Genomic DNA, 26,922 nt, shown 5'->3' with positions numbered 1-26,922 from the left:
GTGTTATGTGGTATTTTTAGTGGTATAGCATGTTGCGGTTGATCTTGGCGTGATTTTTGGTGGATGTGATCATTTGGGAATTTGAATTAGGTCCATGCTATGTAATGTAAATCATTATATTAGTCTGGTGGTTGATCTTTGTATCATGTAATGTAATTTTGTGAGTTGAGAGTTGAGGGTTTAGCCGACCTTGTTATCAAGGTTGATGAATTGTATATATAGGTGAGTTATTCACTTAGTTTTGGTGTTGGTATTGTGTCTGCATTATCAAAGAGAGGTGAATGTGCAAACAAGAAATTTATCATTCAACGAAGTGTTAAGGTGAGATTGGTATTGCAGAGTAGACAATTGTTCTTAATCAGAACTATCACCAGGCATTTGTAGATGTTATCATTGCAGTTTATTTCTTCTGGATAGTAGTCTGAATCATATTGTAAGTCAATGAGACTTCGCTGAGGGTTGTAGCCTTCCAGGCAAATATCTTTTGAGCAGTGAGCTCTAGGCAGTGTGCCCGAATGCATGTGCATTTCCCATTATAATATTTTCACATACTACTGCAGAGTATCATCTTACTGTGGGGAGGTTCCCCCCATGGTTTTTCTCTTAACCGGGTTTTCTACGTAAAAAATCTTGGTTTTGTGTGTTGTGTTGTTAATTTTCTTATCTATTTAATTGCTGCAGTTTATCACTTTATGTTTTGGAGTTTAATTTTTTGTATCTGGTGAAGACTAATTCACCCCCTCTCTCAGTATTTATTCTTGATTGCTTCTAACAATTGGAATCAGAGTTAGATCCTCCAGTAGAAGCTTAATCGCTTGAGGAGATCTGGGATGACACCTCAAAGTATTCTTTTCAAGAAGGACAGTCTAAGGTTTGATGGAAGTGACTATACTTTATGGAAGATCCAGATGGAGGTGCACTTGAAATGTCTTGGAGAGAATTACTGGAAGATTACTAAGAATATCTATGTTGTTACTCATAATAGACCATCCTCTCCTAATGACGCCAAGGAAGCAAAATATAACATCAAAGTGAACCTTGATTGGTTCTGAAAGGAAAATTATTATGGGACTTCAAACCGCACATGAGATCTAGGAGAAGCTTGAGATCCTGTATGAAAGTGATAGTCAAGTGAAAGTTGCTAAGTTGCAGACATTGAAAGGAAAGTATGAGACATTGAAGATGGTAGATGATGAGAACATACACTCATACATGGCTAAGGTGAATGAACTTGTCCTTGGTATCAAGTCTACTGGTGGAAAGATTCAGGAATATGAGATTGTTGCTAAGGTGCTGATATCTTTGCCTCCTTCTTATAAACATAAGGTTGCTGCTATTGATGAGACTTGGAGTGTGACTATAATAACAAGAGATGTTGGTTGAAAAACTTGTGGCATTTGAGTTGAGTGAATTTGGAGAATCACATGGAAATTGTGAGACATCATTTAGAGAATTAGCATCTATATCTGGTAAGCAGAAATATGATCCCGATGAGTGCAAGATATATCCAGTTATGAAAGAGAAATAAGAGAAATAGCAGAGCAAGAAAGAGAGCTTAATGAGCTTGAATCATTGATTGCCAAGGAGATTTCCTAAAGGTGTCGATAAGTATGATGGAAAGTTGCCCTGGAAATATTTTTCTTGTAATAATTTGGGACATTTTTCTTCTAGATGCTTAGAGAGAATGGCTAAGTATGACAAACATGATAAGTTTGATAAGCATGATAGGAATGATAGATATGAGAAGCATGAAAAATATGATAAGCCTTACAAGTCTAACCGAAAGTTTAGGAACCAGAAGAACTGTTATTATGTTGCAGATGAAAGTGTTACATATGATGAATCAAAAGGAGATGAAGTTGTGTTTATTGTCGTCAAAGAAGATAGACTTGTACCTATTGATTCCACTAGTTGTTTTGTTGAGGAGAAAGCTTTGGCTGCAAAGGTAGAAGAAAAGGGTGAATGGGTGATTGACAGTGGTTGTTCACATCATATGATTGGTGATAAAAGAAAATTTGTAAGAATGGAAAGGTATGGTGGTGGAATAGTTAGATTTGGAGATGACAAAGCTTGTGTGATTCGTGGGAGAGGTTCTATTTCTTTTGAAGGTAAGCATAACATTGATGATGTCTTGTATGTTGAAGGTTTGAAGCATAATCTTTTGAGTGTTGGACAAATGGTTGATAAGGGTTATGATCTACAATTCAATGATGGTAAATGCAAGATCTTAAATGCCTCCAGTATAGAGATTGCATCTAGGACTAAGACTGAAGGTAACATTTTTCATTTGAATGCTGGTGAGAAAAGTTGTTTGATTGCTAATACAGTTGAGAGTTGGTTGTGGCATAGAAGAATGCATCATGTAAACTTTGATTCATTGATTAAGATCAGTTCTACACAAGTTGTTAGAGATCTGCCTAAGATTGTTAAACCTGTTAATCCGGTATGTAAGGAATGTCAGTTGGGTAAGCAAACAAGTATTTCTTTCAAGAATAAAACAATATACATCTAATGGACTACTAGATATTGTGCATACTAACCTGTGTGAACCTTCAAATGTTAGAAGTTTGCAGGGTGGTAGATATTTTATGTTGCTAATTGATGATTATCTTAGGATTATGTGGGTTCTCTTTTTGAAGGAAAAATTAGAAGCATTTGAGAAATTCAAGATATTCAAAGCTATAGTTGAAACTGAGTCCGGATTGAAGATGAAGTGTATGAGATCAGATAGAGGTGGATAATTTAGTGAGTTCAATTCTTTCTATGAGATAGTGTTGGTAGTGGGCCAACATCCCTTGCGAGGATTCAACCTAATCCACGAACTTTGGGTAAGGATCAGGAGAATGATTGCAAAGCAAGAGAAACACTTTTGAGCGTATTATCAGATCAGCAAATCATTGGATTATCAGACCATTCTGTTGCTAAAGCTATTTGGGATAAATTGGAAACATTGAATGAAGGAGATACCACTGTCAAAATTGCAAAACTGGAATGTTACCGGGTCAGGTATGAAAATTTGAAAATGGAAGAAGATGAAAGAATTTCTTCTTTTATGGAAAGAGTTAATGAAATTGTTTTAGGAATACAATGTTGTGGAGAATCCTTAAGTGAAGATGAAATTGTTTATAAAGTTTTAAGAGCTTTTCCACCGGCTTACAAAATGAAAGTAACTGCTATTAATGAGTTGAGAACAATGCCTAATACATCAGTATCTAGAGATACCTTGGTTGGAAAACTTTCAGCATTTGAGCTTGAGGAATTTCGTCCCGTTGCTACAGTTAAGATAGATTTATCCTTCAGAGCATCATCATCTACAGTATCATCATCATCTAAAAAATCTGATTGGAAAGCACTTTATGCAAAATAACTTGAAGATATCAGGAGGGAAAATGAAGAACTGGAAGAACTTGAAGCACTATTTGCAAGAAAGATGCCTAAAGGTCCAATTGGAAGTAAGTATGAAGGTAAAGAACCGTTTAAATGTTTTAATTGCAATAAAGTTGGTCACATAGCATCTAGATGTCCTGATAGAAATACAAGATTGAGAGAGGAAGCTAAAAGAACATATAAGCCCAACCTTGAATATCAGAGATACAGATTTAAGAAGAACATAGATAAATCATGTTAGTATGCTGATGAAGGAGTTACAGATGATTCTGAGGAAGAACCTACAGATAATGGATGGGCATTTGTTGCAATAAAAGAAGATCAACCAACACCTACTGTCCCACCAGTAGAGCAAGCCCTGGCAGCTAAAATTGAGGAAAAAGATGAATGGATCGTTGATAGTGGATGTTCACATCATATGACTGGTGATAAAAGTAAATTCTTATCTTTTTAGGAATATAATGGAGGTCTAGTAAGATTTGGCGATGATAAAGCTTGTTTAATCAAAGGAAAAGGCACTATATCTTTGGATGGTAAGCACAATACTGACAATGTTTATTATGTTGAAGGTTTGAAGCATAATCTTTTGAGTGTTGGTTAATTAGTTGAAAAGGGATTTCAGTTAAAATTCAAGAATGGAAAATGCAAAATCATGAACAAAACTGTATTGGAGATTGCAACCGGTAATCAGACTAAAGGTAATATCTTTCATTTGAACAACAATGATAAGACATGTTTGATTGCACATATTGATTAGAGTTGGTTATGGCATAAGAGACTCTGTCATGTAAATTTTGATTGCATTGTAAAGATCAGTTCAACTAAGGCAGTAAGGGATTTACCTAAGATTGTGAAAACCTCATAATCCGGTATGTAAGGAATCCAATAATGTTCTTGATTTAATTCATACTGACTTGTGTGGTCCGGCAAGAACAAGAAGTCTATAGGGAGATAGATATTTTATGCTAATTATTGATGATTATTCTAGAATTTGTTGGGTTACTTTTCTCAGGGAGAAATCAGAAGATTTTGGAAAATTCAAAGTAGTGAATACAACGGTTTACACTTTCAACAAAGTTTATATCAAAGGTGAAACCGATACGACCCCTTATGAACTATGGTTTGGTAATACTCCTACTCTTAAATACTTCAAAATATTTGGAAGCAAATGCTATATTAGGAGAGATGAGTATGCTGGTAAATTTTATCCTAGAAGTGATGAAGAAATATTTCTTGGTTATTCATCTAAGAGCAAGGCTTATAGATGTTTTAATTAAAAATTGCATAAGATCATTGAAAGTGCTAATGTGAAGATAGATGAACACTTTAGAGGAAATTCAAGGTCTGCAGATTCTGAACCAACAGTTGAGATGATCATAAATGGACCAATACAGATTGCACTGATACAAAATGTGGATCCAGTCACACCGGCATCATAAGAAAATTCCATAGTGACTGAAGAACAACAACATGTGAATAAACCCACGTATGTAAGACTGAATCACTCAGAAAATCAGATAATTGGGAATAAGTATTAAGGTGTTATGACAAGAGGAAGACTGACAAATGAAGAGGTATGTTTAATATCTCAAATTGAACCAGCATATGTTATTGAAGCATGTCAAGATGAACATTGGACAAAAGCAATGGAAGATGAATTAGAACAAATTGAAAAGAACAATACACAGACATTAGTTCCCCGACCTAAAGACAAAAATGTAATTGGAACTAAATGGGTATTTAGAAATAAACTTAATGAAGATGGTAAGGTAATCAGGAACAAAGCAAGATTAATTTGTAAAGGATATTCACAGAAAGAAGGAATTGATTACAATGAAACCTTTGCACCAGTAGCTAGAATTGAGGCAGTTAGATTATTTCTTGCATTTGCAGCTCATAAGAACTATAAAGTATATCAGATGGATGTAAAGTGTGCATTTTTTAATGGTGATCTTGAAGAGGAAGTTTACATTGAGTAGTTTGATGGATTTTCATTGATAAATGTTAAAGATATGGTTTGCAGATTAAGGAAAACTTTGTATGGATTGAAGCAAGCTCCTAGAGCTTGGTATGCTAGATTGGACAAATATCTTTTGAAGCTTGGTTACACTAAAGGTAATGCTGACAACAACTTATATTACAAAGTGACTAATGATGACATCTTGGTTATTGAAGTTTTTGTTGATGATATCATTTTTGGAGGAGAAGATGGATTGTGTAAGGACTTTGCTAACAAAATGCAGGAAGAATTTGAAATGCCTATGATTGGGGAGATAAATTTTTTTTTAGGATTGCAAATTTCAAAAACTGATAAAGGTAAATTCATATGTCAAACAAAATACTTGAAGGAACTACTAAAGAAATTTGGTATGTAAAACTCTAAACCGGTAAGTACTCTTATGACTACAACTGATAAATTGACATTGAAGGATGATTTAGCTCCTGTTAATCCGACAAGATACAGATCTATGATTGGAGGTTTACTGTATTTGACACAAACCAGACCTGATATAATGAATGCAGTATGTATTGTTTCAATATTTCAGAGTAATCCTAAAGAAAATCATGAATCAACAGTAAAAAGGATTTTCCGGTATCTATAAGGCACAACAAATCTTGGTTTATGGTATCCTAAAGATGAAAATTTTGATTTATGTGCATACACCAATGCAAATTGGGTAGTGTTGCGACGTATTCACACATCGCCCCATTGGAAATGGGGACCCCTGCTTTTTGCTTTCTAGGGTTTGTTTTTTCGGTCTTTTTGAGTTTTGTTTGTTAGCCTTTGCTTTTCGAGTGTCGCCAGGGGGATCACCTGGATAGCAAGCTCTGCTTGAGCTAGGTTGAGTCTTTGGGGCCCCAGAATTAGGGTTTCTTTGGGAGTCTTCCTTAGGGCCTGGTTTTGCTCTTGTTGCTAATTGTGTCTTGCTTGGTGAGTGAGTATCATCCTTGAAGGTCTGAGTTAGGTCGAGTTGGTGAGTGATGAAGTCTGGAATGTCATCCTAATCTTCAAATGCCATGAAATTAGGCTAAGTCTGGAATGTCCTGATCCTAAAATTTGACTAAGTCTGGAAAACTAAAGAATCCTCCAAAAACTAGATTTTGCAATATAAGTCCTGGAGGTCCGAAACCACTCTCAAACATCCTGACAATATATATGGAATATAAGTTAAAGTATAAGAATTCTTATACTTAAATGTTATATTCCATAAAATGATCCTGACAGAGAGACCAAAATGTCAAATTTAGCTCTTGACCCTTCCAAAGGGTCCAGGGTGAAAATCCTTATAAACTTCATTTTCTCCCTTGTTTAGACCAACGTTCTAGCTTTGAGGTGATGGGATGTGAAAATGTGAAGGATTTTGGCCAAGATTAGGAATTTCGACCCTGACCCTTCCAGAGGGTCCAGAGCGAAAATCCTTATACACCTAAATTTCTCACTTGTCAAGACCAAATTCCTAGTTTTTGGGGCATAGATGAAAGAGTTTGATGCATGTTTGCCTTAGGGAGGAGGTTTTAGACCTTGGGAGAATGAAAATCAACCTAAAAGAAGATTTTCGCTCTTGACCCTTCCAAAGGGTCCAGAGCGAAATCTTCCATTTTTGCCTTCCTTTGGCCTTAAAGCCTAGTTTGACCTTGCCTAGACCCAGTTGGATGGAGGTTTGTCTTGATTGCAATGAAAGGAAGTTGAATTGACCAAGTTTGTATGAGGATGAGATGAAAGGAAGTGAAAAGCTAGCCAGGAAAAGGAAATTCGCTCCTGACCCTTCCAAAGGGTCCAGAGCGAAAATCCTTGAAGATCTCAATTTCTTCATTGTCCAGGCCAAGCTTTATGTTTCTAAGGCATGCTTGGAGGTGTTTTTGAATATTCTAGCCTTAGGGGGTGAGTAAAGATTGAAAGATGAGGAATTCTAGCCTAAAAAGTGAATTTTGCTCCTGACCCTTCCAAAGGGTCTAGAGCGAAATTCTTGAAAACACTCATTTCTCCCTTAGCCAAAGTCAGGATCTTGGTGGAGATGCAAGAGGAAGGATCTATGTTTGCCTCCCAAAGAGGATTGGAGCTAGAAAAGTCAAGAATCAAGCTCAAAACATGATTTCCGCTCCTGACCCTTCCAAAGGGTCTAGAGCAAAAATCCTTGTAGTTCGCTCTTGTTTTCTTCCTTGTTTTGGCTAGGTGTTGGCATGATGGAGGATAAATTGGTATGTTCTTGCCTTGAGAGGGAGTTGGATGCTTTGGAAGATCAAGATTTTAGCCTAAAAGGTGAATTTCGCTCCTGACCCTTCCAACTGGTCCAGAGCGAAATTCATTATAAACCTCATTTCCTACCTTGTTTGGGCTTGAAACCTTGTTCCTTAGGTGGAAAATGATCTATGTTTGCCTCCAGAGAAGATTGAAGTTTGAAAAATGAGCAATCAAAGCCTAAGTCAAGATTTTCACTCCTCACCCTTCCAAAGGGTCCAGAGCAAAAATCTACCTAAGACTCATTTCCCTCCTAGTTTGACCAAATTTTGATGTCCAAGGCATCTTGAAAGAGTAAATGAGCATATTGTTACCCTTAGGGATGTTTGAAAGCGTTGGAGAGTGAGGGTTTTATCCAAGAAAGGAAATTTCGCTCCTGACCCTTCCAGAGGGTCCAGGGCGAAATTCCTTGCAAACCTATTCTTTTGACCTTGTTTAGGCTTAAGACCTTGTCCCTTGGGTGAAGAATGATGAAATTTTACCTTATAAAGAGGATTGGAGTTGAAAGGATGAAGAATCAAGTCTAGAAAGGGAAATTCGCTCCTGACCCTTCCAAAGGGTCCAGGGCGAAATTCCACTAAACCACCTTTTTTCCTCAATTTTATGCCAAGGCAATTGCAGACTAGAGTGAATTGAGATGAGAGAGGTTCTTAGGAGTGGCTTCAAGTTGCTAGAAATCATTGAAATTGAAGGAATTGAGCTAAAACAAGAATTTCGCTCTTGACCCTTCCAGATGGTCCAAAGCGAAATTCCTAAAATCACTTACTTTCCTTGCAAAGTCAAGTCAAACTTGGGTTTTTATAGCTTGGATGAGTGTCAGGATTGGTTTTCTTGCCTTTTGAGGTGGATTCAAGTTCAAATGATGGAGGAATAAGCCTAAAACAAGATTTTCGCTCTTGACCCTTCCAAAGGGTCCAGAGCGAAAATCCTAAAACCCATCATTTTCTCCAAAATTTGTGCCAAGCCATGCCTAGACCAAGGTGAGGGATGTCCTTGAGATTGCCCTTGAATTGATTGTTGTCTCAAAAAATTATGATTTTGGGCTAGAAAGGGAAATTCGCCCCTGACCCTTCCAAAGGGTCCAGGGCGAAATTGTACAAAACCTATCTTTTCCCTTAAATTTATGCCAAATCTAGTGAGGATCAAGATCAAAGAAGGCCTTACGAATGACTCCAAATTGCCAATGATTATCAAGTTTGAGAGAATTCAGCCAAATGATGAAAATCGCTCCCAACCCTTCCAGAGGGTCCAGGGCAAAAATTCTTCAATCACCTATTTTTCCTTGCAAAATTAAGTCAAACTTGGGTTTTTATAGCTTGGATGAGAGAGGATAAGTGTTTTCTTGCCTTGTGAGGTGGATTCAAGTTGAAATTATGGAGAGATGAGCTCAAAACAAGATTTTCGCTCTTGACCCTTCCAAAGGGTCCAGAGCGAAAAACCCTAAAACCATCATTTTCTTCAAATTTTGAGTGAAGTCAGGCTTGGATTAGGGTGAGAGAAGCCATTTGGAATGCCTTGGAAATATTTTTGATCATTAAAAATGCAAATTTTGAGCTAAAAAGAGAATTTCGCTCCTGACACTTCCAAAGGGTCCAGAGCGAAATTTTTCAATCTACCTATTTCCTCCTTGTGTCAAGTCAGTACTTTGAGTCCTAAGGCGTGGTTGAGGTTGAAATGTTGTTACTTTGCCCTGCAAGATGAATTAAAGTGAGGGAAATGGAGAATTGAGACCTAAAACTTGAATTTTGCTCCTGACCCTTCCAAAGGGTCTAGGGCGAAATTCACAAAATGTCCTTTTTTCCTTCAAGTTTGAGCTAAACTAGGATAGTGGTCAAGGAGGATTGGACTTGGAGATTTCCACAATCATGCGTTTGAGTAGGTTTTGAGTCCAAGAGGTAAGGATTTTGAGCTAAAGAGTGAATTTCGCTCTTGACTAACATGAATGATGGTTACCATAATATCCCCATATTAGGCGGCATTCCATGGAAATAATATGTACATAGCAACTTCAAAAGCCTCTCCTTGGCATTAAGCTGAAGTAGATTGCTTATTTCTTCTTTATTTTGACTAACATGATTCTTATTCTGTAGTCAAAAGATTTCAGTTCAACAGTTTAGTTGTGATAAAGATGATGGGAAAGACGAGGCTTGATCCTAACCTCCAAAGGCACCGCCCTTGGCATTGTCAAACCAACCCCTTCATTCATGCCAAGAACTCTTCCATCTGGAACAAACCAATCAAAGCTCTGCAACAAACTTGCAAGAGTTGTTTGCACCATACTCATTGCCAAAGAAGTACCAAGACATCCTCTTCTCCCTGTCCCAAATGGAAGTATCTCAAATTCATTCCCTCTCATTTGCATGCTGTCCATCTCTATCCCTTTCTCCATAAAGTGCTCTGGTATGAAATCCAGTGGTTTATTCCACACTTTTGGGTCCCTCTGAATTACCCATGCATTTACCATCAGTATTGTTCCTGCAGAAATATGGTAGCCTCCCACTGTGCAAGCCTCTATAGATTTGTGTGGCATCAACAAAGGCCCTGGTGGATAAAGACGCAGAGTCTCTTTCACTATTGCTTGCAGGTATGTTAGCTGGGGTATATCTGACTTCTCCACCAGTCTCTTCCTTCCAACTTTAGTATCAAGTTCCTCGTGTGCCTTCATCATTACATGGGCATGTCGCAATAACAATGACAATGCCCACTCTAGGACAACTGAAGATGTATCAGTGCCTGCACCAAACAAAACCTGCAAAGCTAGAAATATTAATAACAAGAAAAAGAGGTACAATCAAAACTTGCAAAAACTCAATTTGCATGCATTATATTGACCATTCAAGTGATCTTTTGGGCAGGGATTTCATGATAAACCATATATGTTTGTACCTGCTAACATTTTGCTTTCAAGAGGTTCTCAGATCCTCACTTCCAAACACTGGATGGCCATGGCTTGCAGAATTCAAGGGCCTTTCGGACATTTATGTCGATCAAAAGACAGGGAGGGGCCTTGCAGGGATGGATTGATGTCTGGAGAGAGCATTTATACCTTGGTCCAAGAGAGGACCTTATGATAGACTGATGCAAAGATCTGTTGGAATATATGCTCAAAATAAATGTGCAAGAGTCTCAGTTACATCTTAACTGTCAATCAGTAATAGTTCGTTGGTAACAGATTTGGTTTGCTGTCAATGTAATTTCCAGATTTATAGAAAAGTTGTTGGGTCTTTTTAGATGTATACATTTGTTAATGAATAAAATATTAGAATGAGCTTTTCAGCTATTCCAATCTCTGTATGAATCTTCCCTCTTTACTAGTCTCTTCTGTTTCTCTGTTCATGCTCTTTATTCTTAATTCAGTATCAGAGCAAATCATGCTCCTCTGTCTTTTTTCTATGTGAAGAGAATGCGAACAGCATGAACATAGATCTATATAAAGATAAGTGAGAGTTTCTTATTAGCATTGTAGGAGGCATGTTTGAGCAACATAGCCAATTCCTCAGTCATATAGGAAATAATTGCTGAAGAAGTCTGCGTGATAGTTTGGACGCTAAGAAGTAGCTGAAACAGATTTTTGTTCAAATTTGAGATTGTGAAGAAGAAGCCAGTTGCAAGTCAAAGTCTATCGAAAAGAAACCTGTTGCTGAGTAGCACTATAACTATAAGAGCTGAGAAAATGTCAGTCGTTTTTGACGAACCATCAGGTTTCGATAGCGATCGTATTTTGAAGAAACTAATGTTTTAAAGATAAAAAAATAGAAGTGTAGTAGAGGTTAGATAGAGGCTTAATGGTGTAAGGTGCTAACAGATGGGAGAAATTATATGTAATTGGGGTTATCAAACATACATGTGAAGATTAGTGTTCAAAAATTTCGAAGTTCAGTATCATACCTTTACAACAGTGATAAGACAATTCATGTGCAAATTATGTCTAATATACAACAGTGATAAGACAATTCATGTGCAAATTATGTCTAATATATTGGAAAGTTGGATGATTGCTAGATGACTATACCAGCAGTTGGGAATATCTTGAAAAAGTTTTACCAATCGATGAACTGTTTTAAGAAAAAAACATCTACATAATATATTTTATATTGTGTTGGTTTATGTTACTAGTCAGTTTACTCTCCAGTATCTACTATGTAGAAATATGTTAAGTGTCCATCGAAATTCACTTTATTATCGTAGCTTTAAGAAGGGGTACTGGAATATATGCTCAAAATAAGGGCAAGGTTCCATGGAGGGGGCTTCACTCTCAAAAGGGAAGTTAGTTATCTAATGAAGAATGCTGCAAATAAAAAATTAATAAATAAACACCATTTTCTCTCTATTTCTTTTCTGATAGGAATCTAAAATATTAGCTAATTGCCTAGTGGCAGAAAAAATTTCTAACTTGGTGGGGCAATTTCGAGCCCCACCCGAATTGCACCTGCTGAAATATGCAATCTTAAAAAATAGGGGATGCTATTTTTCAGGAAAAGATTCCAAATAATTCTCTAGCATAATGTTTTCTGATTCATTGGACCTTCTGCTCCATGAAAATATATCCCCAAACCCCGATTAAACATCTTAAGTTAACTCTCAATCAATAATAGTTTGCTGGCAACAGATTTATATAAAAATTGTTGAATATTTTAGATGTATAAATATATACATCTATTAATTTATAATATACTAGAATGATCTTTTTAGCTATTCCGTTTTCTACAGCAATCTTTCTTTACAGTACTGTTCATTTCTCTGTTCATATTCTTAATTTTTAGTTTGACCTCTCTCAATCCCTCATCCAATGCAATAGGTCTATGAAATAACTATTTGTCGGGGCTAAATTTCAAACCTCATAGCAAAGTTGGTAAGTTTTAGCTAGGCAAATTGATAAATTATTATTTGGGACACAAGTCCATTAAGACAATCACCCCTCCATTACCCATCTTTTGCTGCCCTCACCTCACCTCTTTTTATCAATTCTCTATTACCCGTTTAATAAGTCGCTTTCCTCTTTCGTTATTGTACCAAACGTGCTAACTTCCTCAACACAAGTCATTTATTTAGCTTGGAAATTGATTCAGATAACCTCTGTTGCTGCCAGTTAAATAACTCTACTGGTGATACATATGCACATTGCACACCCAACAGAATAGAAGGGAAAAGCAATGAAGATGACCAATACCAAATAATATCAGCAAAACATACTACTTTCTATTCACGGATCTTTAAGCTAAAACTCGCTATTGATAAAGAACCAATAACAGAATATAGCAAAAGTATATAACAGTTAGAACATATAGGAAATAATAACCCTTAACCTCCAAACGGAAATCACAGATACTTTCTTTTATTTTAGATAAAAATCAGACATTACATATTTCCATTCCCTTCCTTTATTTCAAAAATAGCTATATCTAACTCCTACCATAATTTTTATAAGAACCACTCCTCTCTTTTTCATTCCCGTATCTCCCAAATTTCATGTATTAAAGCTCCATGCAATAACCATATCGACATGTTTCTGTGAGTACACAAACTATAGTGATGCATCATTGGTAATCTTTTTTATTTAAAATTTTTATTTCAATATGTTTTGATTCATATAAGTGGATGCATAGTTTATTTGAAACTATCACTCTTCAATTAAAATCTTTGTTACATAATACCATCATTTTTTAAATGCCCTGCTATCAATTGACCTCACGTACTAAACAAAATATGCCAAAGAAATCAATTTTTTCCTGTTTGACCTTCCACACATCTTCCACATACCCATTGCACTTTGAAAATTGACACAGATTACCTATGTTGCTTCCAGTTAAATAACTCTACTAATGTACATCCAGCAAAATAGAATAGAAATACAAAGAAGATTACTAAATAATATGAGTAGAAATTTAGTACTTTCTATTCACAGATCTGCAAGCTAACTATTCAATCACAAAATCTAGCAAAAGAATATAACAGTTGAAATATACAACAAATAATAACCCTTAACCTCCAAATGGAAATCACAGATACGTCCTTTTATTTTAGACAGAAATATTACATATTTCCATTGCCCTCCTTTATTTCAAAAATAACAATTGACATATATCTAACTCCTACGATTATTTTTAACATAACCACATTGTCTTTTTCATTCCCCTATCCCCCAAACTTCGTACACTAAAGCTCCTATCACAGCCAAAATATCCGCTCAGACTCATAAATCCTCCCCGAATTCTCACTGAAATTAACAAACCAGTTTAACTTTCGATTCAGTGGTGCATCAGAAATTGAGAGGAGCTAGGTAAACTAATAGATATTAGACTCTTCCCAACAAAAGTTATAAAGCCACTGATGCAACTAATAGTGAATAAGAAGATTTCTTTCGAGTTCTATGCCTTGCTTCTTTATTGGTGCTGATCTCTTTTTACTTTTTAACTGTCTTCTATGCAAAACATAATTAGTTTTAGGTGTAGGGTTCTGCTTCAGCACTTGATGACTCTCCTTATTTGAAAGCAAGAAATATGAAACACAAACTTCATGTGAAGTTCTTGCAACTAGGTTGTCATGTGCATTAGGTTGCTAAGTGATTAATCAGATGCCATTAGGGCACTTTCTGTGAGTTCTAATAACTGAGTGTCCAGACTGTCCTAGTACCACCTTCAACATCTAGACAAGAAATTGTAAACCAAAAATGTCAAAAACTGGCAAAGTAAGAACACTTACAATAGCAGTTGCTTTAATGAATGCATCTTTGTCAGGAATTTCTTCACCATTCGTCTCTGCCTGTGAGATCAGCACATCAATAAAGTCTTCCATCTCTTACCCGTCTTTCAATCCTTACCTTCTTCATAGCCTTCACATACCCTTGCAAATCAAACCACTTCAACCAGGGAATATAATCCCCAATATCAATTACTCCATGAAGAATAAAGGATTCTTCGATCAGGTGGGTAATTAAGTCTACCGAAATTCCTGATTCCTCTCCGAAGTACTTCTCATCTATAATCATAGTCATCAGAATTTTGAAAGTCAATCTGGACAAAACGCTTCTCATGTTAACAATACTTTGCAACTGTGCCTGCTGAAACAAAGAATTTACTGCTTCATAAATTTCTTGCTTTCTCTTGGTTCGAAAATCTTGGATTCTTTTCAAAGACAAAATCTCAAGTACACAAATTTTTCTAGCATTTCGCCAATAGGGTCCATAAGGAGCCCAACCCAGATTATAATTTTTGTAACCCAAATGCTGACCTTGTGCAAGAGAGGGGCGAGATGCGAAAGACTTGTCATTTATTGTAAGAGATTCTTTGGCTAAAGCTGAAGAACTTATCACTAAAACAGGACAGCTACCAAATTTTAGATGCATAATAGGTCCATACTGTGTTGAAAGTGAGCGTAGAATCTGGTGAATTGGCCTAGTTTTATCTATGAGGAGATGAAAGTGGCCAATTACAGGAAGAGCTCGGCCTAGTTTTATCTATGAGAAGATGAAAGTGGCCAATTACAGGAAGAGCTCTGGGGCCTGGAGGGAGATGGATCCTATGGCGTTTCAGTAGAATTGTTGCCACAAGAAGCATTGTGGTAGCTCCTACCAGCATAACAGACATCAAAGAAGATGACATGTCCGTGAATAGTGCCATTCCTTAAACTTCTTTGTTTTCTAAGAATTATGTTGCGTATAACTCTATATGTATTGAATCTTGGCCTGGATTTTTTGCATTACCTCACAGAAAAATCAAGAGTGAGTATGAACAGAGTCTGAGGCATGAGATAGCTACTTGATGCTAAGTGGATTCAGTTGTATCCAAGTCAAAAGAGTTGGCTGTCTGAATTTCTTTTCTAATAGTTTTCTTTGGATTTTGTAATTACTGAGGAATGGGTTTCAGGTGCATAATACCTCTTTTCAGTACCCACTGCATAACCATCAAACAATATAAATATCATCTATAGTCTCATTTGGCCTCCGAAGGAAAATTAGCGGCCATATCGAGATGTTTCTGTGAGGACACAAACTATATCTAGAATTTGTGGCCAGGTAGTCTTGTATTAAGATAAAGTCTATTTTGGAAATGCTTTTGACTCAGATTTATGAATTTAAAATTGGAAATGATTTTGACTCAGATTTATGAATTCAAAAGAGATCTCATTTCATTTAAACATTTAACAATAATATTTCCATTTTTGAATATTTTTAATATTATATTTGTACCTGAAATTATGAAAAAAATCATTTGAAAGAAAATATTTTTTACATTGACATGCATTGGTAAATAAAATCTCATATTGTTAATATTTAGCAGATAGACTATTATAAATGGAAAACTCCTGTAAGTTTTGTTTCCTGTTTGATGCCAGAATTTTTGGCCTTGATTTCCACAATAAACTCAGCGGGGAAACATGAGAGTAAAAAGGATAAAGGGGGATATAAACTTTTATACTAATTGCAAAATAGATGTAGAAGAGCTAAGCTATGGGATTGAAAGACTAAAAAGCCTCATTTGGGGCTTCTAGTGGTTGTGGTGGTATTATATGAATGTGGATATTAGCATAAGTGAATGTCCAAATAAAAATGGGCAAACAAAAAAAAAAGCTCAAGAAAAATTCAGAGAAAGCATGTGGAAAGGGTTGCTTAGGAGGAAAAAGGAATACTATATCGAACATTTCAATCCTACATATGACTATACAAAAAAGATCTACATAGGACTAGAAATAAAATGGAAATAAAAAATGTTAATCACTTAGATAAGAACTAGTTTGCACCAACTTAGATGTGAAACGAGAAGATGGATGGAATCTAAAGAAGAGTGGGTAGACAGATTGTGTAGTTATTGCACTCAAGAAGTGGTAGACACAAAATGGCATTACATCATGGAATGTTTAACTTACAATGATATCTAGATCAATCATATTGAGATGACATGGTTTCCTTCATGGTTTAAAATCTTGATGGTTTTGAGCTCTGCGCTTTCTCTGTACTATTTGTCTGCATAGTGAGATTTTTGGGTGTCATACCGCATTTATTGCGGGATTTTTTAGCCTTTTATTATGGCTTCGACCATTCCCTGTCCAACATTTGATGTTGGTGTTGGTGCTTTGGTGTCTGGAGACCATGGTTCCCCTGAACAAATGCCCTTGCAAGTTCATTCCGAAAGTGTTTCACGAGGTACACTTTTTGGTACCCCTGATGTTATTTTACCATTGAAAGATTTTGATAATGCGTGTGAATGGATTGAGAAGTATACTTTGATTGGTTATGTTGGTTCCCCGAAAAGGACAACGAGTTTACACTGCTTGCAGGGCAGAGACCAAGTTGATTTCCTCCAAATATATATGGAGAGCCACCTCCAACTATCAATATCTGTCAGGATTGGACCAACAATAACAAGGACAGAGGGTCCCCCTGCACTTTAGGCTCTACAGAACTAGAGAGTGATCCCTTCAGTAAGAATTTTCTTGCTCTCCGCAAGGATATTCAGGAAACTTACTGAAAACAAAGCAGATTATCTCATTAATAAAACTCAACAGAAAGGGAGAATGCTCAAGGATGGCAAATCCTTCAGTGATCCTCAACCTTAACCTGGAGTATCATAAATGGTGAGAGTATTTTTCAGAAAATACATAAATCTTAGCAAATGATTGTTCTAATTGTTTATAAGATTCCTTCTGAGAGATCATGAAGAAGATAAAACCGGAAAACTTATAACCTAATGAGATTTGCTAGCTAATACCAGTGCCTTATTCATTTGGGCTACAGAGTCGATGAAAGGTGTTGCTGAAAATCTAATCAAAACTTCATCTAATAGCTGGTCTTGCCTTGAAATAATATTGCCTTACAATATTATTTTGCTTATGATCCTATGTCTGAACTACTTATCAAATCCCATTGGGAGTTTTATTTTCTCTGCAATCTTATTCAAGCATTTTTAATTAACCCCTTGGATTAAAGCATTGAATGAAAGAGTACATACATCATAACAATGCAATAAACAAAAGAAACCCTTGATCCCATTTGCTTAAAAGAAGATAAAATCACACACAGGAGAGTAAAGATTCGGAAACTATATTTGCATTAGCATTATGAGCTATCTTTTATCAGATGATAGCCAACAATTTCAAATACAGAGTGACCCATTTGAAAAAGGGGAAACTGCAACTATTTCATTATAATTTTGCTTTGCAAAATAACATTATAGTCCCAGTTATTTCCTAGGACTCTCTAGAACTATTTTGGACCTAACCCTGCAGAAAAGATTTATTTTACATAGATCTTTCTCAGAAATTTTGGACCCTAACTAATGGCCTTGAATTCCCTTTTATAGAAAACAAGGGAGTGACAAGCTTTAGACCATTAGACACTTGTCAATAGAACAGAGCCTTAAAGGATGTACACAATTCTTGTTATAAAATATTTCTTATCCGCATGCTGGCACCCATGATGAGGTGGAACCAAATTTTCCAATTGATTATTGGTAGAAACAAAAATACTTGAGTTATGCCGATATCACCTAGACACTCCTGGATGGACTTTGAGATGCTCATTATGTTCCATAGCATTTCTTTTCCTGAAAAGGAAAATAGATCCCGACATGAAAAAAGACTTTCCCTTCAAATTAAAGGAAAATCTCCGAGCTTTATGCCCTGGATCAGAGAAAATGGAAAGAGGAATTTGGGGATGAATAAGATTTGTTGGGGAGGCATTGCAGCTTCCCTGACGCTGTAGAGATGACTGGCTGCCGGTCCTCACTTGAACAAATCATTCTTTCAGCTCCCCACGAGCTCCCTCTTGGAACACTCTACCAACGAAATGCAGAGTAAGAGCGGGGAATAGGCCTGAGGTGACTTTTCTTGAAAAGAAAAGGATTTCACACTCCCTCTGGCAATCCCTTGAGCTTTCACATCCCCTCTAGCAATGAACAACGTCAAACTAGAGAAAGATCATCCATCTAGTGTCATAAGATACACAACGACTCCATTCATGGTTCTGTTCGAACACCATCCTCTTACAAATGAAAAATTGTTCTCAGAAAGACGAAAAAACTTATATTTGTTTCTACCCATTCTATCATCTGCCTAGTGAATTTATAACCATAAATTCCTTTCAAAATGGCGGTGCTAGTCCATATGAAGAATCATCACTTTGATTTCTTGTACTCAACCTATCAACTACAGATTTTGGCAATTATGCCTATAACTCAAGTCACCACCATTTCCTAGGCCATCACTCCTTTTCTATTGGCATGCGTTCACCTTATGTGAATGATTTTATCCTGATCTTATTTCTCTTTTCAGTGTACAATCTCCTGCTTCAGGATTTTTGTTGACAAACAAATCTCTGAATTCATCAGAGAACTTGTGATTCATCACACTTGAACTGGAAACTTATCCAAATCCTTTCACATCTCTGAGCTATCATCTTTGACTGTCAAATCAATCCTGAACGACAAGTTTGAATCCCATTCATTTTTGCCCTTTCCCGCGAGCTATAACCGGTAACTCCATAAATCCCTCCAAACTTATCATTTGAAACTCAGTCGCAGATCTCATCTAACTTGGCAAATCTAACGGCCATTCTCTGCCAACTTAGTAGTTTGACCTTCCAACTGTATCTGTGGACCCGCTAAATTTTGACTGGGCAGCGCCATATCATCCTTCGTTCAAGCTTTGTCAGCAACCTCCCTGCAAGTCTTGATTTGACATGGACACGTGGCATCATCTCGTGATATCGCAGTCCGTAACCACCTCGCAAATTCCATTGCAGGAATACGAGGGTCGTCCGATCTGCTTGACCTTTACCACTATGCGTGCTGCCTGCCAACTCCGTCAGGACTGAAAGGTCGGGCACCTTTTACCTCAGAATAAAACATCCTCATTCATTCTGAGCACGTGCAAATTGATGAGACTATTAGTAGAACGGATTTTACTGCCTATGAATCGGTATTACAAAGCTTTCAACCGATTACGCTGCCAACCTTGCCGGTTTTGCCGATAACACGCGACATCATCTCACAATACCGCGGTCATTAAAATCCTCACATCTTTAATTGTGGCGAGGCACTTGCCGTTAGATCTATCCATTCTTTAATAGGTGGTCGGGGTATTTAGCACTTGTCGGACTTAGTAAAAATAAGCGTGGGCTTAAATATTTTTTTAAAAAAGGGATAGGTAATAGGGAAGTTATGCACTTGACCTAGAAAATTTTATCTCATGAACCGGTTTACCAACTTTTTCCTTAGGGAAAATGGCCCCGTTTATGGAAAGGGCACCCTTGGTTTAAGTGGGAAAAAGTAACAACGAAATATATCATTTCTAGGGTTTTCTTCACAAAAAATATAAGAAGTTTTGATAACTCCTAAACCCTAAGCCTTGAAATGTTCTTAGAGGATAAAAGTAACAACCTGAAAATCAATGTTTTGGTCTAAAGTTTGAAATTTTATGCAATCAATTTTTCAGGGCTATCAGGTTATATTGTAGGGAGGGTTCCACCTGAAAGCATGCTTCATGATTGGGTTGCCAAAGCTTGGGACCCTCATGGGGTCCGGCTTGATGGCGTCCAAAATCTTACCAAAGGATTTTTTTTGTTTCACTTTTCAAATCCTACTCATTTTGAGGGTGTCCTAAAACATGGTCCCTAGTTTGTGTGGTCTTCTTTTTTGGTTTTTCAACCGCGGTCTTAGGACTTTACAATCTCCTATGAAAAAAAACTCAAGGTCCCTGTCTGGGTCGAGTTTCCCGGTTTCCCTCTTCCTTGTTGGTCGTTTCTGCAAACGATTGCCCAAACTCTTGGCAAGGTGGTTTGCATTGAGCCAAAACATTTTTTTCATGCTCGACGCCAAAAGAGGGTTTGTATTGAAGTCGATTTGTCTTAGGATTTGAAGGAGACCATTGATATTCAGGTTGGTGTTCATAGCTTTTCCCAACGTGTGTTGTATTTAAATTTTCCTAACACCTGTTATCGTTGTAAATCATCTATTCACAAGATTAAGGATTGCCTGCTTGTTGCTCTTCAAGCCAATACGCCTCAAAAAGATGGTGGCTCTTCTCGCTCTTCGGAGCCCAAGCCCAAGGAAGGTTGGACCATTGTGCGTTGAAAGAATAAACCCAAGTTAAATGCTTCAGCTGCAACACAACCCTCTTCTTAAATGTGAAATATGGGGTAGCAACACTACAGCAAGAAAGTGGAAATAGATAAAGAGGTTACAAAACATTTAATCACAAATAGCCTCAAGATTAAATCAACTATTCTATATGAGATTGTCTTGGCGGAAGCCAAGGATTTCTTGTTGAAGCATTGGCTATGTTCCAGTTATCAAGTTATCTAGCACAATTACATAACATGGAGACTCACCCCTGACCAAAAGATAGAATGGAGAATACATGGATGAAACAAAACATCAAATAGATGAACAAGTGGGATATTAGCATAAGTGCATGTCCAAATAAAAATGGGGAAATAAAAAAATATGCCCAAGGAAAATTCAAAGAAAGCATGTGGAAAGGGTTGCTCAGGAGGAAAAAGGAATACTATATCAAACATTTCAATCCTACATATGACTATACAAAAAAGATCTACATAGGACTAGAAATAAAATGGAGATACAAAATGTTAATCACTTAAAATAAGAACTAGTTTGCACCAACTTAGATGTGAAACGAGAAGATGGATGGAATCTAAAGAAGAGTGGGTAGACAGATTGTGTAGTTATTGCACTCAAGAAGTGGTAGACACAAAATGGCATTACATCATGGAATGTTTAACTTACAATGATATCTAGATCAATTATATTGAGATGAGATGGTTTCCTTCATGGTTTAAAATCTTGATGCTTTTGATCTCTGCTAGGGTTTTCTTTCTTTTTATGTACTATTTGTCTGCATAGTGAGATTTTTGGGTGTCATACCGCATTTATTGCGCTATTTTTTATCCTTTTATTATGGCTTCGACCATTCCCAGTCCGACATTTGATGTTGGTGCTTGTGCTTTGGTGTCTAGAGACCATGGTTCCCCTGAACAAACGCCCTTGCAAGTTCATTCTGAAAGTGTTTCATGAGGTACTGTTTTTGGTACCCATGATGTTATTTTACCATTGTAAGATTTTGATAATGCATGCGAATGGAATGAAAAGTATACTTTGATTGGTTATATTGTAGGGAGGGTTCCACCTGAAAGCATGCTTCATGACTGGGTTGCCCAAGCTTGGGCCCCTCATAGGGTCCGACTTGATGGCGTCCACAATCTTACCAAAGGAATTTTTTGTTTCACTTTTCAAACCCTACTCATGTTGAGGGTGTCCTCAAACATGGTCTCTAGTTTGTGTGGTCTTCTTTGCTGGTTTTTCAATCGTGGTCTTAGGAATTTACATTCTCCGATGAAAAAAAGCTCAAGGTCCCTGTCTTAGTCGAATTTCCTGGTCTCCCTTTTCCTTGTTGGTCGTTTCTGCAAACGATTTCCCAAACTCTTGGCAAGGTCGTTTGCATGGAGACAGACCATTTTTTCATGCTTGACCGCAAAAGAGGGTTTTTATTGAAGTCGATTTGTCTCAAGATCTCAAGGAGACCATTGACATTTAGGTTGGTGGTCATAGCTTTTCCCAACGTGTGTTGTATTTAAATTTTCCTAACACTTGTTATCGTTGTAAATCCTCATCACAAGATTAAGGATTGCTCGCTTGTTGCTCTTCAAGCGAAAATGCCTAAAAAAGATGCTGGCTCTTCTCGCTCTTTGGAGCCCAAGTCCAAGGAAGGTTGGACCATTGTGCGTTGAAATAATAAACCCAAGTCAAATGCTTTGGCTGCGGCGCAACCCTCTTCTTAGCCTTTAGCTTCTACGAATCCCACTCCAGTTACAATATCAACTACTATTCAAACGAAGGTTGCAAACCCTGCGGATAAGGGGAAGATTTCTGTTGAGAGTAGCTCCTGCCTTGCATGGGTGCATACTCCTCATGCATCTTCAGCTATTGCAACCCAACACACCTATTAGCTACACCATTCTTGCAGTTCTGAAGGACGGATCGGTGGCGAAGGTGAAGATCGTGATAAACCCAAAATTATATCAGGGGGTTCTTACCTCGGTTTTCAACCTGCTTCAGATTTTTTACAAAATAACTTCTCCTATCTTGTGTCTTGAGGACAAAGAAGGCATGCAAGAATTTGAATGATGAATTTTCTATCATGGACTGTTTGGGGCCTTATTGACCCTGCCAAAAATATTCTGTACGGAATATTAGACAGGTTCATTGACGTAGGAGACTTCAGCTAAAACCCAAACACATACTCCATTCTCGGACAATAATGACATGAAGTTAAGGGAAAACAAAACAACACCTATAGACTTGTTTTCAGAACCATGATAGGAACAAAACAAAATAGAGAATTACTGAGTTTGATAACAGAAAACTATTTAACTATCCTCTTAGAAACCGGTTACACAGGAACAAGAATAATCAACAAGACAACATATGAAAGCTCAAAATCTCAACTTCATTATTACTCAACAAATGGTGATTACATACAAAGTTGGATGATTACATATAACAGTCAGACCATACCCCAATTTGGGTTTCTCTAGTTCTGCGCTGATTATACACTTCGTCTTCTGTGGTTAGGTCGAACCCCCTTCTAATTCACACACTTACTAAACTGCTCTCTCCCTTTTAATACTCGATTCAATTTCTCCTCTGGTTGCTCGATTTCTCCTGACTGTTCAGCTACCAACCGTTACTAAATATTCTCATCGCTCATTATTCGTTCCGACTTCCTTTTGCTCAAAAGGTAACTAATATGTCCTGCCCAACTTCCTGCTGATGTGTCGACATGATTTGTCTCTCCTAAGCTAAGGCTGCCAATAAGACCCAACCAATCAATTAGAAAGATCTAGCGTGATGCTCCTGCATCAAACTCCCCAGGATACAAAAGATCATGTGCTCCTACACATGGGCTATTAATCAACACTTGCCTCTATACTCTTTCTTCATCCTTCATAAATCTTTTTCTTCCTAGCCTTGTCTTCATCTTCTTACATTTAGACTTGTCGTGTCTTCATGTCTTTGTCTTTGCCTCTTTCAATAGGTTCACAGCTACATCTTCACGAGGACACAGGGTTGTCCTTTCAACTACTCCCATCAAAGGCATAATAACAATTCTCTCAAGGTTGCAAACTCAAAGGTTTCAAATATCCATCACTCTTGTTGTTGCTTCCTCACTCAATCACCAACATACTACCATCTACCCATCCAAGATCTTGGAAGATGCACTACCACCCTTCCTCAGTTGTCTCTCTCTCTCTTTGCACCTTCTACCCAACTTCATCTTGTTGGAGACAGTACCATAGAACTCTTTCATGTCTGCCGCACACACACCTTCACAAGCCTCTTCCTGACTGCACCCTTGATGGATCAACTTGTAACCAAAGAACTTAGCAACAGAAAATCTTAAACCTTTTAGCAAGGTCCTAGTGTAGATTGCCTCCTTTGGCAATATATCAACACACTCAAGATCTTCTTGCTTTGATACCAATTGACGTAGGAGACTTAAGCTAAAACCCAAACACATACTCCATTCTCAGAAGATAATGATAGGAAGTTCAGGGAAAACAAAACAACACCTATAGACTTTTTGTCAGAACCGTGACAGGAACAAAACAAAATAGAGAATTACTGAGTCTGATAATAGAAAACTATTTAACTATCCTCCTAGAAACCGATTACACAGGAACAAAAATAATCAACAAGACAACATATGAAAGCTCAAAATCTCAACTTCATTATTACTCAACAAACGGTGGCGATTAAATACAAAGTTGGATGATTACATATAATAATTGGACCATACCCCAATTCGGGTTTCTCTAGTTCTGCGCCGATTATACACTTTGTCTTTTGTGGTTTGGCCTATAGGCTGTACCCCCTTATAACTCACACACTTACTAAACCGCTCTCTCCCTTTTAATACTCGATTCAATTTCTCCTCTGGCCGCTCGATTTCTCCTGACTGTTCGGTTACCAACCATTACTAAATATTCTCACCGCTCATTATTCGTTCCGGCCTCCTTTTTGCCCAAAAGGTAATTAATCTGTCGTTCCCAATTTCCTATTGATGTGTCGACAGGATTTGTGTCTCATGAGCTAAGGCTACTAGTAAGACCCAACTAGTCATTTAGAAAGATCTAGTGTGATGCTCCTGCATCACTCATCTTGGTATTGATGTTTTCTGCCTTCAAGAAGTTAAAATTTCAGCTTTCTTGTTGGCTACTACATGTCGTGCGATATGGCCATATGGCCTAGTTTTTGCTTCAGAACATGAATTTGGCAGAGGAGGTGTTGTCACTCTTCTCTTGCCATGTTAGCATTGTACTATTATTGACCATGGGTCTGATCCCACTCAGCGAGCGGTGTGGGTCCCAATGTTTGTCAACAATCATTCATTTGGAATCATTAATATTTATGCTTCCAATGATACTATGGAGAGATCTTGCTTGTGGCGGTGGATTGTTGATTCCTTGCCACTTGCCACTTGGGTTATGTGTATGGATTTTAATATGGTTGAAGCGACTTTCGATAAAGATGGCATTCTGCCTTTCTGGTGGATAGCTAGCGAACATGAAGCCTGGTTTCACATGCGCAATAAATTGGGCCTTTTTTATCCCAATACTTCTCGCTACCCTTATCAAGGTATCTGGCAGACTTGGTTTAATTATATAGGTAGCCTTGATAGGATTTTTAAATGCCTTGATCGTTCCATGATTACTACACAATTCTTTTTTGCTTTTGGGGAAAATTAATCTCTTTTGGTTTTACCCCTTGCTAAGGTCACCCTATTAGATCACTTTCCCATCAAATTCTACATTGAATGGTTGCCAAGACATAAGCGTAATTTTTAAAACACAACTTTTTCTCAATAATTCTTTGCTGATTCATCCTCGCATGTTGGCCCATATCCAATGAGTTTGGAATCTTGAGAGTCGTCCTACTCAGCTTATTGGTTGGATTACGTGGTGGAATGATGCCATCCAACACATCGCCCACTTCCTCCATATTTATGGCAGACAGTTGGCCATGTACCGCACGTGACCCTATGAGGCCACAACTAGAACCTTGAAGTCTTCTACTGAAGCTCTGATGGTGAATCCCTTTATCCTTGAGTATCAGGTTCAGGTGACGCAACTCAGACCCTAAAAACAAATTGCAGACTCTCATGTTGCAAGAGGAGTGTAGATCAAAGCTAGATTGCACTAGCTTAAAGTTGGTGATCGTGCTTCTAAAGATTTTTTTTAGCTCTCAGAGCTCGTCATTCCTCTCGAGGCATTAAGAGAATTAAATAAGGGCTTTTGGTACTTTCTAAGGTTCTAGACATTCTTCAAGATTTTGTCAGACATTATGATCTCTAAGGTGTTCATAGCACAGGAAAATTCTCCTATACGCGATAATGCTCTGCAAGAATGCTTTGGGACTACTCCTATTCGGGTTTTTGATGCTCAAAGAGTGTTTTTTGACCAAATTCTCACTGGAGGATCTTAAGAAGGCCATTTTTCTATGGCAGATGACAAAGTGCCTAGTTGTGATGGATTCCCTTGTGAGTTTTACAAGGCATTATGGCCCTATGTTGGTGAAGACCTGCATAAGGTCTATTTGGATGCTTTTCATTCCCATTCCTGGGGCCAATTATAAACAAGGAGAATATAAAGTTCCACTAGTACATTCGAGGCTAATTTCCGACGACCAATTGTCGGAATTGCAACTACTTTTTGTCGGACTGCCAACAAAAGAAGCCGTCAAAAACTCGTCGTCAGACTTTCCGACGATGCCTTTGAACATTGACATTACGACGAAACCATGGACTCTGTTGATGGCAGGCATGATCGCTCTTCCAGTCAAAAAAGTCATTGAACATACAACATCCTCGTCGGATGTTTGTTTAGATTGCGTCAGAATTTCGATGGAAGTCTGAAACTTTGCACCGACGAGAATGTTGTTGGTCCAACGGTTTTGTCGTCGGTCCAGTGATATGCATTGACGACCATTCAACAAGGAAGTATCGTCAGACATATAACATTCTTGTCGAATGTTTGTTTCGTTGGGGTTGGAATTTCGACGGAATCCTGAAACTTTGCACCGACGAGAATGTTGTTGGTCCGACGATTCCATTGTCGGTGGAAAGTTTAGTTGCCGTCGTAATTCCGACGAAAATTTATTTAAAAAAAAAATAAAAATAATTATTATCTAGATGTAAAGCACACCTCATTGATATGTACATCGAATGATATTCTATCCCCATCAACTACCAATAGGGGGCATAGGTTTCAAGCTAATATGAAGCGC

At 37.5% G+C, this 26,922-nt stretch overlaps 1 protein-coding gene across 1 annotated transcript; it reads right to left on the bottom strand.

The window, feature by feature from the left end:
• Positions 1-9,571: 9,571 nt before the first annotated feature.
• Positions 9,572-15,591, bottom strand: LOC131043487 (flavonoid-6-hydroxylase). The gene is made up of 2 exons (XM_057976693.2): positions 14,330-15,591; positions 9,572-10,376 (listed from the first exon to the last, which is right to left on the bottom strand). Exons 1-2 carry the CDS (start codon positions 14,420-14,422, stop codon positions 9,741-9,743), a joined length of 729 nt encoding a protein of 242 aa, XP_057832676.2. The 5' UTR covers positions 14,423-15,591; the 3' UTR covers positions 9,572-9,740.
• Between the last annotated feature and the right edge of the window lie 11,331 nt (positions 15,592-26,922).

This window comes from Cryptomeria japonica, chromosome 11, assembly GCF_030272615.1.
Source record: "Cryptomeria japonica chromosome 11, Sugi_1.0, whole genome shotgun sequence".
In the NCBI taxonomy this organism is placed as follows: domain Eukaryota; kingdom Viridiplantae; phylum Streptophyta; class Pinopsida; order Cupressales; family Cupressaceae; genus Cryptomeria; species Cryptomeria japonica.
The sequence above is the reverse complement of the archived record's forward strand: the minus strand, read 5'-3'. Positions and strand labels throughout refer to the sequence as shown.